This window comes from Callithrix jacchus, chromosome 5 (assembly GCF_049354715.1).
Source record: "Callithrix jacchus isolate 240 chromosome 5, calJac240_pri, whole genome shotgun sequence".
Classification (NCBI taxonomy): Eukaryota; Metazoa; Chordata; class Mammalia; order Primates; family Cebidae; genus Callithrix; species Callithrix jacchus.
In genome coordinates this window covers 137,819,402-137,837,654 of record NC_133506.1, presented here as the reverse complement: position 1 = coordinate 137,837,654, position 18,253 = coordinate 137,819,402, and the positions used below count along the sequence as shown (strand labels likewise).

Here is an 18,253-nt window from a genome sequence, read left to right as displayed (position 1 = left end):
ACACTGTGATGCCCCATGATGAAAGGGGCAGAAGAAAGTAGGAAAAGCAGGAGCTGAGTCTCAGTGCCTGCTTGTGCAGGGTGTGGCCTGGTCCTCACACCAGTGGACTTGGGCACAGCAGCCATCGTCACTGCCAGTGGCTTACAGGCTGGGAAGCAGGCCCCAGGAGGTACTAAAGAGCTCAGGGTGCAGCTAGGACTTGTGTTTAATTTTCTTATTTAAATAACATGCAAATTATGTGCTAAGAAACAAAGTACAGTTAAATTGGTCTATTGGGCTTGGACATGTATGGGGCACCCTAATGGGACTGATTTTGGTGGGGTGCTGAGTGCTGTTAGAGGGTCATTGAAGGCCAGGTGTCGTGGCTCATGCCTATGATCTCAACACATTGGGAAGCTAAGGCGTGTGGATCACCTGAGGTCAGGAGTTCAAGACCAACATGAGGAAACCCTGTCTCTACTGAAAATACAAAAATTATCTGGGGGTGGTGGTGGGTACCTTTAATCCCAACTACTGAAGAGGCTGAGGCAGGAGAAATCACTTGACCTGGGAGGCGGAAGTTGCATTGAGCCGAGATTGTACCACTGCTCTCCAGCCTGGGCGACAGAGCAAGACTGTCTCCAAAAAGAAAAATGGTCATTGAGTCTCATCTGAGTTGTTTTAGTACATTCTCACTGTTTTATTGCTGCCTGAATTTTCATTTTTCTTCTCCTTCACAATCCTGATAAAATGGCAGTATGTACCCCTAATGCCACGGTGTCTTCTAATTATTGCCTCATTTTGAACTGTTTTATTGTCATTCAAAGGTTAAACTACTGCACAAAGAGCTGGAGGCTCTGAAGGAAGCTGGGTCGAAGGCTGCAGAGAGTCTGCAGAGGGCAGAGACCACCAATGCCAAGCTGGAGAGGAAGCTCCAGAGCCGCACCCAGGAGCTCCGGGATCTTGAAGCTGTGAGTGACGCCTGGTGCGTGAGTCCTTTATGTCCTCCTGAGATGCGCTCTGTGGCAGTGTCGCAGGCCTGGACCAGAGTCTGGGAGATTCTGCCTTTTCTGCTCATTCCAGGCTGGTCTTTGCTTTCATCTCATCTGCTTCTTCCATCAATATTTGTTTCTTTTCAGGGTAAAGGACTTAGAGGACAAACTTCACTCCGTGCAGTTAACTAAGAAGAAAGAAGAGGAAACATTTAAGAGGAAGTGAGTGGTTTGCCTCCCAACATCGTGCAGTGTGTCAGTGGCCCCAGGAGAGGAGGGAAGTGGAGCCACTGTCCTGATGGCCCAGGGAGCAAAGGGTCCCACTCTGGGGATTGCACCTGAGAACCACTATGCCGATGGCCCAGGGAGCAAAGGATCCCACTCTGGGGGTCCGGCCTGGGAACCTGCCGCTTTGGATTTCTTTCTTTTCTTTTTTTTTTTTGAGATAGGGTCTTGCTCTGTACCCAGGCTAGAGTGCAGTGGTGTGATCTTGGCTCATTGCAGCCTCCCCTCCTGGGTTCAAACAATTCTCGTGTCTCAGCCTCCTAAGTAGCTGGGACTAATGGTTAGCACCACTATTCCCAGCTAATTTTTGTCATTTTAGTAAAGGCGATGGTCTCACCATGTTGGCCAGGTTGGGCTTGAACTCAGCCTCAAATGATCTACCCACCTCTGTGGCTTCCCAAAGTGCTGTGATTATAGGCACGAGCCAGCACACCTTGGTTTGGATTTCTGTTTATGCCCTGCTCTGGACTTTTTCAGTGATATTGAGACTTTTTTTTGTGCTGTAAAACATAAACCTTGGACTACCAGCAGTGGCAAGATCACCTGAGTCCGGGAGATTAAGGCTGTAGTAAGCCATGGTTGTGCCACTGTACTCCAGCCTGGGCCTTAGAGTGAGACCCTGTTTCAAAAACAAAACAAAACAAAAAGCAAACTTAAAATCTTTAACACCTGGCTGGGCACGGTGGCCCACACCTGTAATCCCAGCATTTTGGGAGGCCTAGGTGGGTAGATCACCTGAGGTCAGGAGTTTGAGACCAGCCTGGCCAACATGGTGAAACCCTGTCTCTACTAAAAACAGAAATTAGCTGGGCATCATGGCGGGCACCTGTAATCCCAGCTACTTGGGAGGCTGAGGTAAGAGAATCGCTTGAACCCAGGAGGCAGAGATCGCAGTAACCCAAAATCGTGTCATTGTACGATTTTGCCTGGGTGACAGAACAAGACTTCATCTCAAGAAAAAAAAAAACAAGCCCTTCCACATAATTGTGGAAGCTTTTCTCTCTTATTTTTTTCTTTCTCCTTTTTCTCTTTTCTCTGCCTAAATAAATCACTCTCTGTAAAACAAAAACAAAACAAAACAAAAAACAGAAAATCATAAGAGGCCAGGCCCAGTGGCTCATACCTGTAATCCCAGCACTTTGGGAGGCTGAGGCAGGAAGATCACTGAGGTGAAGAGTTCAAGACCAGCCTGGCCAATATGGAGAAACTCCGTCTCTACTAAAAATACAAATTGAGCTGGGCATTGGTGGTGCATGCCTATAATCCCAGCTACTTGGGAGGCTGAGGCAGGAGAATCACTTGAACCCAAGAGGCAGAGATTGCAGTGACCTGAAATCGCACCACTGCACTCCAGCCTAGGTGACAGGACAAGACTCCATCTCGAATTAAAAAAAAGAAAAGCATAAAAGACCAGGCTAAGTGGTTCATGTGTGTAATCCCAACACTTTGGGAGGCTGAGGCAGGAAGATCACTTGAGATCAGGAGTTTGAGACCAGCCTGGCCAAGCCTGGCCAACATGGTGAAACCCCATCTCTACTAAAAATATAAAATGAGTCAGGCATGGTGGTGCATGCCTGTAATCCCAGCTACTTGGGAGGCTGAGGCAGGAGAATCGCTTGAACCTGGGAGGTGGAGGTTTTTGAGACTCTGTCTCAAAAAAAAAAAAAAAGAAAGAAAGAAAAGAAAGTAGAAGTAGAAGTAGGTTGGGTGCAGTGGCTCACACCTATAATTCTAGCACTTTGGAAGGCAATGTAGGCAGAGTGCTTCAGCTCAGGAGTTCAAGACCAGCCTAGGCAATGTGGCAAAACCCCTTCTCTACAAAAAATACAAAAAATTAGCCAGGTGTGGTGGCTCACACCTGTAGTCCCAGCTACTTGGGGGGGCGGGGTGAGGCAGGAGGATCACTTGAATCTGGGAGGTGGAGGCTGCAGTGAGCCAAAATAGTGCCATGGCACTCTAGCTTAGATGACAAAGTGAAACCCTGTCTAAAAAACAGAAATCATAAAAAGAGAAAATATGTTTATTGTTCATTAAGTGGAAGTGGATCATCTTGTAGCTCTTCATCTTCATCATCTTCACATTGACGAGGTTGAGGAGGAAAAGGTAGAGGAGGGGCTGTCTGCGGTGGCAAAGGTGGAGGAGGTGGAAGGGAGGGCAGGAGAGGCAGGCATTCTTGGTATAACTTCGTGAAAACACATTGTAATTCCATCTGACTTTTTTGCTTTTTCATTTCTCTAAAAATATTTCTATACGATGCAATCCCACTTTCTCACCTGTCTCAGTGCCCATGTCATAGACAGGTCCACGTCATAAAAAGTCAAAGCAGGTGTGAATGGTGGGAGCCCTTCTGCAGGAGTGCCTGTCTCTTGTCCGTGTGTTTTCCTAGCACTGCTTCATCGTCTGGCACCGGTTCAGAAGCACTCATCCCCACTGAGTCAGCTCCTGTTAATTCCTCTGGTGTCAGTTAGCTCTAGGATTTCTCCAAGATCCATGGTGAAATCCTCCACCCCCACCCCCTATCCTGACGACAGCTAGACACAGTTTTCTTCATCAGGAATTTATTATTTAGGGCTTGACAGCTTCCATGGCTTTTTTATAGCAGTGATGGCTTCTTCAGTGGTGGAACCCTTCCACAGACCATGTCAACTTGCTGTTGAACTCATAGGTTCTGGGTGGCAAGAAGCATTGTCCATTATTAGAACATTTTTTTTTTTCTTGAGACAGATTCTTGCTCTGTTGCCCAGGCAGATGGTGCAGTGGTGCAATCTCAGCTCACTGCAACCTCTGCCTCCTGAGTTCAAGTAATTCTCATGCCTCAGCCTCCTAAGTAGCTGGGATTACAGGCCTGCACCACCACACCTGGCTACTTTTTGTATTTTTAGTAGAGATGGAGTTCGCCATGCTGGCCAGGCTGGTCTCAAACTCTTGTCCTCAAGTGATCCACCCACCTTAGCCTCCCAAAGTGCTGGGATTACAGGGGTGAGCCACTGTACCCAGACTGGATTCATGTGTTTTAAAATGACCAGCAGCTGCAGACCTGTCTTGTAAATGCATGACTTTCCTCTGCTCACTTCCAGTATCACTAGTGGCACTTTGCATAGGTCCCATGGTGTTATTAAACATTTACAGTATTACATTAAACACAGTGAAAAATAAGTAAGAACCTTGAGAAGTCACTCTATATTGGGATATGCAATGTACTAGAGAGACAAACTGCTCACATGGAGGTGATTAGTGTCACATGATTTTTTGTTTGTTTGTTTGTTGAGATGGGAGTTTTGCTTTTTTTTTTTGAGATGGAGTTTCGCTCTTGTTACCCAGGGTGGAGTGCAATGGCGCGATCTCGGCTCACCGCAACCTCCGCCTCCTGGGTTCAGGCGATTCTCCTGCCTCAGCCTCCTGAGTAGCTGGGATTACAGGCACGCGCCACCATGCCCAGCTAATTTTTTGTATTTTTAGTAGAGACGGGGTTTCACCATGTTGACCAGGATGGTCTTGATCTCTTGACCTCGTGATCCACCCACCTCGGCCTCCCAAAGTGCTGGGATTACAGGCATGAGCCACCGCGCCCGGCTGGAGTTTTGCTCTTTTTGTCCAGGCTGGAGTGCAATGGCATGATCTTGGCTCACCGCAACCTCTGCTTCCTGGGTTCAAGGGATTCTGCTGCCTCAGCCTCCCTAGTAGCTGGGATTACAGACGCCCACCACCATGCCCAGCTAATTTTTATATTTTTAGTAGAGATGGGGTTTCACTATGTTGGCCAGGCTGTTCTTGAACTCTTGACCTCAAGTGATCTGCCCGCCTCAGCTCCCAAAGTGCTGGGATTGCAGGTGTGAGCCACCGCGCCCGGTGAGTCACATGGTGTTTTAAGCAGATACTGGAAACACTCACCATAATAGCAGCAGGAAGTTCAAGTGGCTACAAAATTACTGCAGTGGTGTGGTTCTGACTGCAGTTAACTGTGTGCAGTTGTTTAATAGCGCATTTTTGCATTCGTTTCCATTCCCCTGGACTGCAGCTAGCTCAGTGTAAGTTCTGTAAGTGTTCGTGTGCATATATTTTGATAACTTTAAAAAATCGATTTGTGTATATTTTGTGGTAGTACATGATAAAATTAGTATATATATTTTATGCTTTCATGACAATTTAACTTTTTCTTAATTTTTTCAGTATTTTTAGGCTATGTAGTCTAAGAACTTTTCCAAATTGTTACAAACCTCAAAAAAATTTTCCAATATACATATTGAAAACAATTCTCATGTAATAATTCCTCACAGTTAAAACCCCTATTGTTCAAGGGTCAACTATAGTTGAAAATGAGTATAATTTCTAGCATTAATAAATAAAACTGTTTAGTGACTCTTTAAAATATTTATTTTTAAAAATTAAAATAATTTCTTTCTTTTTTTTATTTCTCAGCCCTCACTACTCCTACTTTAAAATGTTTCTAGTGTAGGCGGGACACAGTGGCTTACACTTGTAATCCCAGCACTCTGGGAGGCTGAGGCAGGAGAATCCCTTGAACTCAGCAGTTTGAGATCAGCCTCGGCAACATAGGGAGACTGAGGCAAGAGGATCACCTGAGCATGGGAGGTCAAGGTTGCAGTGAGCCGAGGTCACAACAGTGCACTCCAGCCTAGGTAACAGCGAGACCCAGTCTCAAAAAAATAAATAAATAAATAGGAAATAAATAAATAAAATAAATTCTAATCTAAATACCATAGTGATTTAATACCCACTAACAAGGCTGGTGGCTCAAGCCTGTAATCCTAGCACTTTGGGAGGCCAAGGCGGGGGGGGATCACTTGAGGTCAGGTGTTCAAGACCAGCCTGGCTGACGTGGTAAAGTCTCTAAAAAGACAAAAATCAGTCAGGCATGGTGGGGGCCACCTGTAATACCAGCTACTCGGGAGGTGAGGCAGGAGAATTGCTTGAACTCGGGTAGTGGAGGTTGCAGTGAGCAGGGATCACGCCACTGTACTCCAGCCTGGACAAAAGAGTAAGACTCCATCTCAGAAACAAAAACAAAACACCACTATCATTGATTTCAAAAAACTACCCGAACTAGCTTTTCTGTAGCAGTTAGAAATTTTACATTATTCCTTTTCCCTTGAACTGTTTCCAGTCCACTTCCCCACAGAATTTTATATGAATATGATATATTTTTGTATTTGAATGCATTTGAAACCAATCACCTGTAACAACAAAATAGTCATATAAACTATATGATGTAGTATATACTAAATATGGTGTGTTCATATAAACTAAAAATAATAAAATTTGCTTGGGTCACAAGGCTCTAAGTGTTCAGAAGGCTTTTAATTAAGATACTGTTATAATTATTGGTATACACATTCTAAAACAATACAAGATACCATAAAATTCAGCAATTATTAAGTAAAATATAAACTATTCTTGGGAATGCTCCATCTCCTGAGACCTTTGGGGCCACCCCCAAGTCCATTCACAAGAGCCTGGCCCCCACAGGCATGACCAGACAGGATGGAGCAACTGCTTTCGGCAGCATCCTGCATGCTCTGAACTTTCCAGTTTTGTGCCGGTAGTCACCTGGTGAATTCCCCTCAAGAATGAGTTTTTTTATTTTGTATTTATTTATTTTATTTTTTAAATTTAATTTTATTTATTCATTTATTTTTTTGAGATGGAGTCTTGCTCTGTCGCCCAGGCTGGAGTGCCATGGTGCGATCTCAGCTCACTGCAACCTCAGTCTCCCAGGTTCAAGCACTTCTGCTGCTTCATGTGCACCCGTCACCATGCCCAGCTAATTTTTGTATTTTTAGTACAGAGTTTCACCATGTTGGTGGGGCTGGTCTCGAACTCCTGACCTCATGATCTGCCTGCCTTGGCCTCCCAAAGTGCTGGGATTACAGGGGTGAGCCACTGCACCCAGCCTCATTTTATTGTTTTGAGAGGAAGTTTTGCTCTTGTTGTTCAGGCTGGAGTGCAGTGTCATGATCTCACTACATGGCTCACTACAACCTCTACCTCCCAGGTTCAAGCAGTTCTCCTGCCTCAGCCTCCCAAGTAGTGTTACAAGCATGCGCCATCACCCCTGGCTAATTTTGTATTTTTAGTAGAGACAGGGTTTTACCATGTTAGGCTGGTCTCAAACTCCTGAGCTCAGGTGATCCGCCTCCCTTGGCCTCCCGAAGTGTTGGGATTACAGGTGTGAGCCACTGCACTCAGCCTATTTATTTTGAGATGATGTCTCACTCTTTTGCCCAGGCTGGAATGCAATGGCATGATCTTGGCTCACTGCAACCTTTGCCTCTCAGGTATAAGCAATTCTCCTGCCTCAGCCTCCTAAGTAGCTGGGATTACAGGCATGCGTCACCATACCTGGCTCATTTTTGTATTTTTTTTAGTGGAGGCTGGGTTTTGCCATGTTGACCAGGCTGGTGGTCTCAAACTCTTGACCTCAAGTGATCTGCACTCCTCAGCTTCCCAGTGCTGGGATTACAGGTGTGAGCCACTGCGTCTGGCCAAGAATGATTTTAAGTAATCCATGAGCTGATAATTGAATGAGCTTCTCCAACTTGGTGGAAGCAGAGAGCTGGCATTGGCCTTACCAAGGGGACTGAAACCTGGTTAGCAGAGCCATTCGCGCTCTCAGTCCCAGGAGGGTTAGATCAAAGACTTCACTGAGATGGCTTACATAACGTTCCCTATCCCTGACAGCACTCTACTTACTAGAATCTAATATGCTCAGAGGGGAGGAAACCAACAGGTACGTCTTCTTTTTTAAATTTTTGTTTAATACTTTTGCTAATGTGGTGTTTTTTGTTTTGTTTTATTTTTGAGACAGGTTCTCACTGTGTCACCCAGGCTGGAGTGCAGTGGCACCATCAGGCTCACTGCAGCCCCGACCTCCTAGGTTCAGGCGATCCTTCCACTGCAGCTTCCCAAGTGGCTGGGACTGTGGGCGCCATCACCACAAAGGCTAATTTGTTGTTTTTGTAGAGGGTATTTTGTCGTATTGCCCAGGCTTGTCTCCAGTTCCTGGGCTCAAGCGATCTACCTGCCTTGGCCTCCCAAAATGTTTGGGTTACAGGTATGAGCCACTGTGTCCAGGTGCTAATGCATATTTTTAAAGTAAAATGCTTTTGCCAGGCAAAGTAGTATGGCCTGTAAGCCCAATTACTTGGGAAGCTGAGGTGAGAGGATTGCTTGTGTTCAAGGCCAGGCTGCGCAACATAGCTAGACTTTGTCCCTAACTGGAAAATAAATAGGCTGGGTGTGGTGTGGCTCAGTAGACCTGTCTGGTTGCCAGATGCAAGGCAATGAGCATCTACCTGTTTTTGTTTTTGAAGGTTGATGGGAGTCCTGCCAGTGGTGGTCAAGCTATACTCTATGCATCTCCTTTTGGTGTCCTTCTCCAGGGAGCTGTGGGCTCTGGAGGGTGGGCCAGGGGCCTGGCATCTAAGAGTGGTTTGGTCCATGTTAGTCTGAGAGGAATGAGGAGCAGGTGGCTGCTGCAAAGCCCCGAAGCAGACATACAGCAGGACCCTTGCCTGAGGCAGGGGGATGAATGCCTCCAGAGAGGGTCTGGGCCTGGGTGTTGGGGGCCAGGTGAGCACCATGGGACCCTCACTGTGTTTCAGGCATGAGGAGCTCGACCGTCTGGCCAGGGAGAAGGATGCGGTGCTGGCAGCAGTGAAGGGAGCCCACATGGAGCAGCTGCGGGAGCTGCAGGCCAGGGTTCTGGAGCTGCAGGCCCACTGCGAGACCCTGGAGGCGCAGCTCCACAGGGCAGAGTGGAGGCAGGCAGACGCTGCCAAGGAGAAGGACGCTGCCATTGACCGGTGAGTGTGTGCTCAGCTCAACCCAGAGGCTGAGGCAGGGGCGTCCGTGGCTGTGCTGACCTGGGCAGGCCCACTGGGTGCCAGACCACAGGAGTGGGCCAGGCAGTAGACAGGGAGAAGTTATGTAGCTCTCTGGTCACTTTTCTTCACCACTCTTTTTTTTTGTGAAATTGTGTAGTTTCTCTGTATGTATGCATTCATCTGTTTATGGTAAGAGATGCATAACATAAAATTTGCCATCTTAACCATTTATTAGTATACAGGTCAGTGGCAGTGGCATTGAGCACATTCACATTGTTGTGCAGCCATAACCACTGTCATCTGCAGAACTTTCCATCTTCCCAAACTGAAGCTCTGACCTATTACACACCAGCTTCCCACCCTGCCAGCTCCCCGACACCCTGCCAGCTCTCTCCTGCCCCACCAGCTCCCCTAACCCGAACCAGTTTCCCACACCCCCACCAGCTCCCCCCTGCCTCCACCAGCTCCCCCACTCCCCTGCCACATCCCCCCCGCCCTGCTAGCTCCCACATACCTCCACCAGCTCCCCCCTGCCCCCACCAGCTCCTCCACACCCCCACCAGCTCCCCCCACAGCCCCACCAGAACAGCCCCCACTCACCAGCCCCTGGCCACCTCCGTTCTACTTGCTGCCTCTATGGATTCAGCCAGGCTGGGGACCTCCTGTGAGTTAGAATCATGCAGTATTTGTCCTTTTAGGACTTGCTTATTTCACTTGGCATAATGTCCTCAAAGATAGTCCACATTTTAACGTGTGTCAGAATGTCATTCCTTTTCTTTGAATTTTAAAATTGTGGTAAAATACACAACATAAAATATAGTATCTTAACTATCTCTTCTTTTCTTTATTTTTTATATTGATCATTTTCAAGTGTACAGTTCAGTGGCATTAAATCTGAATTTTTTTCCTTTTTAAGGCTGAGTCATATTCCCTTGTCTGGATGGACCAGGTTTTGTTTATCCATCTGTCCGTTAATAGATGTGTGGATTGTTTCCATCTTTCGTTTCATATGAATAATACTGCCATGATCCTCAGTTACAAATATCTCTTTGAAACTGTGCTTCCAGTTCTTCCGTGCATAGACACAGAGTGGAATTAATGAGTCTATAATTCTGTGCTTAGCTTTTGAGGAGCCACATTTCTGCTTTCCAGTGGCTGCACCACATCCCCACCAACAGCCCAAGCTGTACTCCATACGCCTCCTTTTGGTGTCCTTCTCCAGGGAGCTGTGGGCTCTGGAGGGTGGGCCAGGGGCCTGGCATCTAAGAGTGGCCTGGTCCACGTTAGCCTGTGAGGAATGAGGAGCAGGTGGCTGCTGCGAAGCCCCAAGGCAGACATACAGCAGGACCTGTGCCCGAGGCAGGGTGATGAATGCCTCCAGAGAAGCATTAATATTTTTAAATATTATTTTTAAAATTAAAATACTCATTCAGTTCAGTTACTCATTCATTAGTTCCTTTTTTTTTTTTGAGACGTAGCCTCACTGTCACCCAGGCTGAAGTGCAGGTGTGAGATCGCACCAGGCTGGTGTGCAGCCTTTGCCTCCCGGGTTCAAGTGATTCTCCTGCCTCAGCCTCCCGAGTAGCTGGTATTACAGGTGCCCACTACCATGCCCAGCTAATTTTTGTATTTTTGGTAGAGATGGGGTTTCACCATGTTGGCCAGGCTGGTCTCAAACTGCTGACCTCAGGCGATCCGCCCACCTCAGCCTCCCAAAGTGCTGGGATTACAGGTGTGAGCCACAGTGCCTGGCCACTAGTTTCTTTTTAAACCCAGTTTCCTTTCTAGTGCCTAAGCCAGGCCAGGGCATGTGCCGGGGCATATGGGCAGCCCTGTTCCACCTGCCTGGTGTGCAGGGTGAGATGTATACAAGCTACGCCATTGCAGTGACAGTGAAGTGTTAGCACAGAGTTCCAGACCCCTGACTCCCACTAAACATGTGATCCATGGAGAGACTGTATTTAATGATGACACTCAAGACAAATAAGTCATTTTCTAGTATTTATTACACTTAGCCACTGGCTTTTTCTCTTTGTTTAGGAAAATTTCTGCTGCTTTTTTATGGAGAATTTTCTTTCTTTTTTTGAGACAGGGTCTTACTCTGTTGCCTAGGCTGGAGTACAGTGGTGCAATTATGGCTCACTGCAGCCTTGACCTCACAGGCTCAAGTGATCCTCCCACCTCAGCCTCCCCAGTAGCTGGGACTACAGGTATATGCCACCATGCCCAGCTAATTTTTGTATTTTTTTTGTAGAAATGGGGTTTCTCCATGTTTCCTAAACTGGTCTCAAACTCCTGGACTCAAGTGATCCTCCCACATTGGTCTCTCAAAGTATTGAGATTACAGACGTCAGCCACTGCCAACAGAGAATTCTCTGCCAAATTGTATTTTGGTTTAAGGGGGAAATGGCTCTTGGAAGTATACCGGGAAGTCAAAGTCTTATTTAGGGTCATTTCCTAGACTCAGCATGCTGTTTTGTTGTTTCATCAGTCAGATTCAAGCAGAGTGGTTAAAGCCACCACGCATGGGAGGCCCCTGCAGCCTCTGTGGTCGGCGTGTGGGGTAAGAGGGGCTGCAGGTGCTTCCATGTCCTGGGTAGTGTGGCCGAGGGGACTGGGCCTCACCGCTCCTGTGTGCCTGGCCTTGGCCTCCCCTCGCAGTCTTAAGCTAAATGTTGTTCTTGAATGTCTTTTCGTTTTCTGTCCATAAATACTCTTTGGTTGTTAAGAATTATTACTACGCATACACAGTATTATTTTGGCAGTAAGAAACAGACTTCTACATTCTAAAGCTTATATCTTTTCCCTTTTACTTCTGGGAAGTTCGGTTATCGTTCTGATCCCATGATCCTAAGTATGAGTTAGCATTAAATGATGACCTTGACTGGGCACAGTGGCTCACACCTATAATCCTGGCACTTTGGGAGGCTAAGACAAGAGGATCACTTGAGCCTGGGCAGCAAATGTCTACCCCCAAAAAAATTATATGGTGGCACTTACCCATACTCCTAGCTACTCAGGAGGCAGAGCAAGACCCTGTCTCTAAAAAATTAGTATTTTTAAAATTAAAAAATTAGAAATAAATAAATGAAAGCCTTATTTATTTCAGTTCCTTTTTTTCTTTTTAAAAAAATCTTATTTGTTTATTTTATTTTATTTTATTTTTTGAGATGGAGTTTCCCTCTTGTTGCCCAGGCTGGAGTGCAAGGGCACAATCTCAGCTCACACAACCTCCGCCTCCCATAGTCAAGCAATTCTCCTGCCTCAGCCTCCTGAATAGCTGGCATTATAGGCATGTGCCATAGCGCCTGGCTAATTTTGTATTTTTTTAAAGGGGTCATGCTTCCTGCCCACACCCTTCCCGGAGCCCCAGCAGGGACGTGTAGGGGCGTGCCCCAATTTGTATTTTTTTTTCTTTTTTTTTTTTTTTACAATCGCACATGTACCTTTCATTTATGCTAAGGAAGATTTCTGCACACTCTTTTTAAATTTTATTTATTTTTTATTTTTTTAAAGAAAGAAAAAAAGGAGTGAAGAAGAGGAAGAAAGAGGGAGAGAGAACAGGAATGTAGCTTTATTCTAAAAATGGGTATTAATAATGGCCGATCAATATTTTGTGTATTTAAGGTGGAGAATGTATATTTTGTGTATTTAAAGTGGAGCGCTCTATAAATATTTATTGAGTTTACTTGTTCCGGATCTGAGTTCAAGTCCTGGATATCCTCATTAATTAATCCTGTATTTTTTTTTAATTTTACTGGAGATGGGGTTTCTCCATATTGGTCAGATTGGCCTCCAACTCCCAACCTCAGGTGATCCGCCCACCTTGGCCTCCCAAAGTGCTGGGATTACAGGCATGAGCCACCACTCCTGGCCATTATTATTATTATTATTATTATTATTATTATTATTTTAAATAAAGTAGAAATGGAGTCTCCCCATGTTGCCCAGGACTGTCTCAAACTCCTGGATGTAAGTGATCCTCTCATCTCAGCCTCCTAAAGTGCTGGGATTATAGGCATGAGCCACCACTCCAGGCCAGCTTTGTAGTTCTTAATAGCTTTTTCAGCAGTTTTGTGCTGGTTTGGAGTTTGGAACTACAGAGAAAACCTGTAGGATTAACGTGAAAGCATTTTTTTTCCTTTCTGTTTTTTTTTTTTTTTTTGAGACAGGATCTCACTCTGTCATCCAGGCTAGAGTGCAGTGACATGATCGCGGTTCACCACAGCCTATACTTCGTGGGGTTAGGTGATCCTCCCACCTCAGCCTCCTAGGTAGCTGGGGCTGCAAGTGTGCTCCACAATACCCGGTGAATATTTTTTTTTCTGAGAAGGAGTCTTGCACTGTCGCCCGGGCTGTAGTGCAGTGGCACAATCTCGGCTCACTGCAATCCCTGCCTCCTGGGTTGAAGCAGTTCTCCTGTCTCAGGCTCCTAGGTAGCTGGGACTACAGGTGTGCACTGCCATGCCCACCTAATTTTTTGTATTTTTAGTAGAGACAGGCTTTCACCGTGTTGGCCAGGATGATCTTGATCTCCTGACCTCGTGATCTACCTGCCTCAGCCTCCCAAAGTGCTGGAATTACAGGCGTGAGCCACTGCACCTGGCTAGTTTTTGTATTTTTAATAGAGACAGGGTTTTGCCATGTTGCTCAGGCTGGTCTCGAACTCCTGGACCTCAAACAGTCTGCCTGCCTCAGCCTCCCAAAGTGCTAGGATTACAGGCATGAGCCACCATGCCTGGCCTTCTTTTTTATTTTAACCATCCCATTATGCAGAAGAAAGAGAAGGCATTGTGTTCTGTTGCCCGGGCTGGAGTGCAGCAGTGTGACCATGGCTCACTGCAGTCTCAACCTCCTGGGCTCAAATGATCCTCCCACCTTGGCCTCTCACAAAAAGCATTTATGCTCTTGTGGTGAGCAGTGCACTCCTGTTTGTGGTTGTGGTGTCCTCTGTCCCTGCAGTGAGGGTTCAGTGGCCGTGCCCATTGATGTACACCTGAGACTGTGCATCAGAGTAGACCGGTCAGGAGGCCCCAGGCAGAGTCACATCACTGTCCTGATGCTGGGAGTAGGGCCGGCCCTCATAATTAGGTGGTTCATGGTCCAGAGATAACCTGCTTCCCTGAGCACCAGAGGCCATTGGTGAGTCTCTTTCTTTAGTACCCATCCATAGCATGGAAGGAGCCCATGTCAGCCCAAATTGCCAGGGAGGGCTGGAAAGGTTGATGCCTTTGATGGTGTCTCTTTTCAGCCGTCCTAAAATATTTGTCCAAAACTGTATAATACCAGGCTTGAGATACACCACTCATGCTGGGTTTAACTGACCCCTCATGACAAGGGATATCCTCTGTGGGCACAGCCAGCTCACTCTCTGCTTCTCACTGTCCATCATTTGGAAGTTCATCAGCTCAGGAGCATCTGAAGGAGTGTTGTATGTGATGTTACAGTTGCTCTTGTGAGCCATCTACCCCATCTCTTAGGGAAAGAAGTCCACACCCATGCAAGTGGGCAGGTGTCGTCTTGCTGAGGTTAGCACTGTGGCTGCCTGAGTTAACAGCTCTAAATATTGTCCTGAACATTTTCCTGGGAAATTTATTCAATTTGGGGTAATTCTTCCAGAGGCATCCTGCTGTTAAGGTAATGTAATGGGTTCTATAGAACCTTATTTTACTATGCAATTTGAAAGTGTATTGAATGTCTCCACACGTGGCGAGGATATGAGGGTGAGTTGGTCAGAGGTGGGACTACCTCAAGACTGTGGGTTCCCTGGGCATAGGAGGCATGTCATCCCTCACCTTCCCCCCTAGGAACCTGGCACATGGCCTGGTGTGCTGCAGAAGCTTAGTCAGAATCTGGGTTGGTAGGATGCATGCATGGAGGTAGTTGGGTGGACGGATGCTTGCTTCTTCCTGGGTGGAACCATCTCCTTCGTCTAGGCCAGGATGTTTCAGCTCCAATGTGGATTTCTTTTGAGAGGGGTGTGTGTGTGTGTGTGTGTGTGTGTGTGTATGTATTTGCTGGGGAGTGCCGTGTAAGAGACAACATGAGTGAGTAAGTGAGTGAGAACCACATCCACATAGCTTCCTGTCTGTGTTTAGACTTCGTGAAGATGCATCAGCTGTAAAATCTGCCTGGGATGCTCAGATTGCTCAAATGTCTAAGGAGATGGTCTCCAAAGACCTTCAGATTCAGATGCTGCAGGAAGAAGAGATGAAGCTCAAGGCACAGGTGGCCCGATTCCAGCAGGACGTTGAAAGGTAACTGTCCCCAGGCAGATATTTTTATTGAGTGTCTCCTTCCTATGGGCAGGTGCTATTGTAGGTACTAAGGATTCAGAACTGAACAGATCCAATCCCTGGCCTCACATTTTCCTGGGGAAGAAAGACAGTGAACAAGACAGTTAGAATGTCTGCTCACACGAGGGGTGGTGTGAGAAAGTGCGCAGAAGGGGGCTGCCTGCTGGAGGGAGCATGGCCAGAGGCCTCAGAAGGATGGTGCTTCTTAGTCTGTAATAAGAACCATAAAAGAGCTGCTCTTTGATACCACACTAAGAATCTCCTCTTGCCAGTTGCAGTGGCTCATGCTTGTGATCCCAGGACTTAGGGAGGCAGAAGCAGGAGGATCGCGTGAACCCAGGCATTGGAGACCAGCCTGTTTAACATCACGAGACCCCATCTCTGCAAAAAGGAAAACAAAAACAAAGAATCTTCTTGTTCTGTCCTGTCTGATTGTTAATGTCTTCAGGTTATTTCTTACCCGTTGGGATGAATACTTACTTGCACAAAGATAGCATTCTATTTCCCATATATATTAAAGTCAACTTTATTGAAGAATACATATAATAAAACTCATCCATTTTAACTATACACTTGATTTTAGTGAATGCTATATGTGAATTTTGATGAATGTGTATGCTGTATGATATGGTTTGGCTCTCTGTCCCCACGCAAATCTAATCTTAAATTGTAATCCCCATGTGTCAAGGGAGGGCCCTGGTGGGAGGTGACTGGATCATGGGGGCAGTTTCCCTGTGCTGTTCTTATGATAGTCCATGAGTTCTGATGGTTTCAAAGTGTTTGTGGCTCACGCCTGTAGTCCCAGCTACTCCAGTGGCTGAGGTGGGAAAATCGCTTGATCTCAGGAGGCGGAGGTTGCAGTGAGCCAAGATCACGCCACTGCACTCCAGTCTGGGCAACAGAGCAAGACTCCATCTAAAAAAAAAATGAATAAACAAATAAAAAAAAAATAAATAAATGAAATATTTGGTGGGGCGGGTGCAGTGAGTGGCTCATGTCTGTAATCTCAGAACTTTGGAGGCCAAGGCTGGCAGATGACTTGAGGTCAGGAATTAGAGACCAGCCTGGCCAATATGGTGAAACCCCGTCTCTACTAAAAGTATAAAAATTATCTGGGTGTGGTGTCACATGCCTGTAATCCCAGCTATTCGAGAGGCTGAGGCAGGAAAATTGCTTGAACCTGGGAAGTGGAGACTGCAGTGAGCCAAGATCATGCCACTGCACTCTAGCCTAGGCAACAGAATGAGATTCTGTCTCAAAAATAAACAAATATGGAGTGGAGCAGCTGCTGGAGCTGCCTGCCTCATTGGTCTGAGGAGTAATCAGTGACATGATGGAGCAAGCAAGGATCACTTACACCTGGGACGGACTACAGAACAGCACGTACCAGAGGGGGAAGTCCAGGTCAAATGCAGGACTGCCTCACTGAGCAACCCAGAGTATCAGTGGTACCCGAGGTGTTCTCAGCAGCAGCAGGTACCTGTGGTGGATTTCCAGGCTGAACGGAGGCACGCATTCTTAGCTGAGACACCAAGAGGTGAACAAAGCCATATTGGAATCGAGAGGAATCTGATTCTGAGCAAAAACCAGCCTCCCCTAGGTCTTCAGAGGCATCAGATTTGGTGGAACAGCAATAGTGACTGGGGAAGCATAGCAAGATGCTGCAGCACATGGACTGTAGAATGAGATGTATCCTACAAGATGGCCTGATCTTCACTGACACCTTTAAGGCTTTTGACAAGCATGTGAATTTGATCCTCTCTGATTGTGATGAGTTCAGAAAGATGAAGCCAAATACTGCGAACCAACCAGAGTGTGCAGAAGAGTGGGTTTTGGGTCTGGCGTTGCGGCGTGGGGAGAGCTTGGTATCCATGACTGTGGCCATTAGATACTGTCATTGCTCGGGTACCACTTACTGGAGCTTCAGGAGGCCCTGGGGTTGGTAGGGAAGCTGGTAGAGGAGTACCGACTGGATTAGCAGGGACCATCCCAGCAGGTAATGACTACACAGGGAAGAGGCACTATAGCAACTGCTGCTGTTGCTGCGACTGCCAGCATTGCTGGATCCCCAGCACAGTACCCACGAGGACGGGGGACTCTGCCCCCACCCGTCAGCAGAGCAACCCCACCTCCAGGCATTATGGCCCCTCTACCTGGTATGAGACCACCCATGGGCCCACCAATTGGGCTTCCCCTTGCTGGAGGGATGCCAGTAGGCACCCACCATGTTAGGCTGGTCATGAACTCTTGACCTCAGGTGATCCACCTGCCTTGACCTCCCAAAATGCTGGGATTACAGGTATGTACCACTGAGCCCAGCCCAACCCTTTTTTTTTTAAGACAGAGCTCTGTTGCCCAGGCTGGAGTGCAGTGTCTTGATCTGGGCTCACTGCAACCTCTGCCTCCCAGGTTCAAGCAGTTTTCCTGCCTCAGGCTCCCAAGTAGCTGGGATTACAGGTGCCGCCACCATGCCCAGCTAATTTTTGTCTTTTTAGTAGAGACAGGGTTTCACCTTGTTGCCTGGCTGGTCTTTAGCTCCTGGCCTCAGGTGATCCGCCCACCTCAACCTCCTAAAGTGCTGGGATTATGGGTGTGGGCCACCAAGCCTCCTGGTAATATTCTTTTTCCCCAGCCTTCTCTGTCTGGTATTAACCGGCTGCTTGAGGGTTTTCCGCTTCAGTTTCCCACTCTCTGCTCTAACTTGTGCTTTGTCTTTTTTTCTTTCTCTTAAGCTACATTCTGGCTCTGTTACTCAGGCTGGAGTGCAGTGGCACAATCAGGACCTACTGCAGTCTCAACCTCACAGGCTCAACTGATAATCCCGCCTCAGCCTCCCAAGTAGCTGGGACTATAGGCA

The 18,253-nt window shown here is 47.0% G+C and overlaps 1 protein-coding gene and 1 pseudogene across 7 annotated transcripts in view; both read left to right on the top strand.

The window, feature by feature from the left end:
- CCDC57 (coiled-coil domain containing 57) overlaps positions 1 to 18,253 on the top strand; it is a 129,133-nt gene that overhangs the window by 13,862 nt on the left and 97,018 nt on the right. For all 7 annotated transcript variants that reach the window (XR_013536100.1, XM_035302208.3, XM_035302207.3 and 4 more), the window contains exons 5-8: positions 807 to 964; positions 1,119 to 1,193; positions 8,879 to 9,079; positions 15,199 to 15,357. Coding sequence is in view for 6 of the 7 variants with exons in the window: in XM_035302208.3 (XP_035158099.3) it covers positions 807 to 964; positions 1,119 to 1,193; positions 8,879 to 9,079; positions 15,199 to 15,357 (593 nt within the window). In the remaining variant the exon portion in view is untranslated. The remainder of the gene's footprint in view (positions 1 to 806; positions 965 to 1,118; positions 1,194 to 8,878; positions 9,080 to 15,198; positions 15,358 to 18,253) is intronic.
- On the top strand, positions 16,913 to 17,772 carry LOC144582735 (small nuclear ribonucleoprotein-associated protein N pseudogene; annotated as a pseudogene).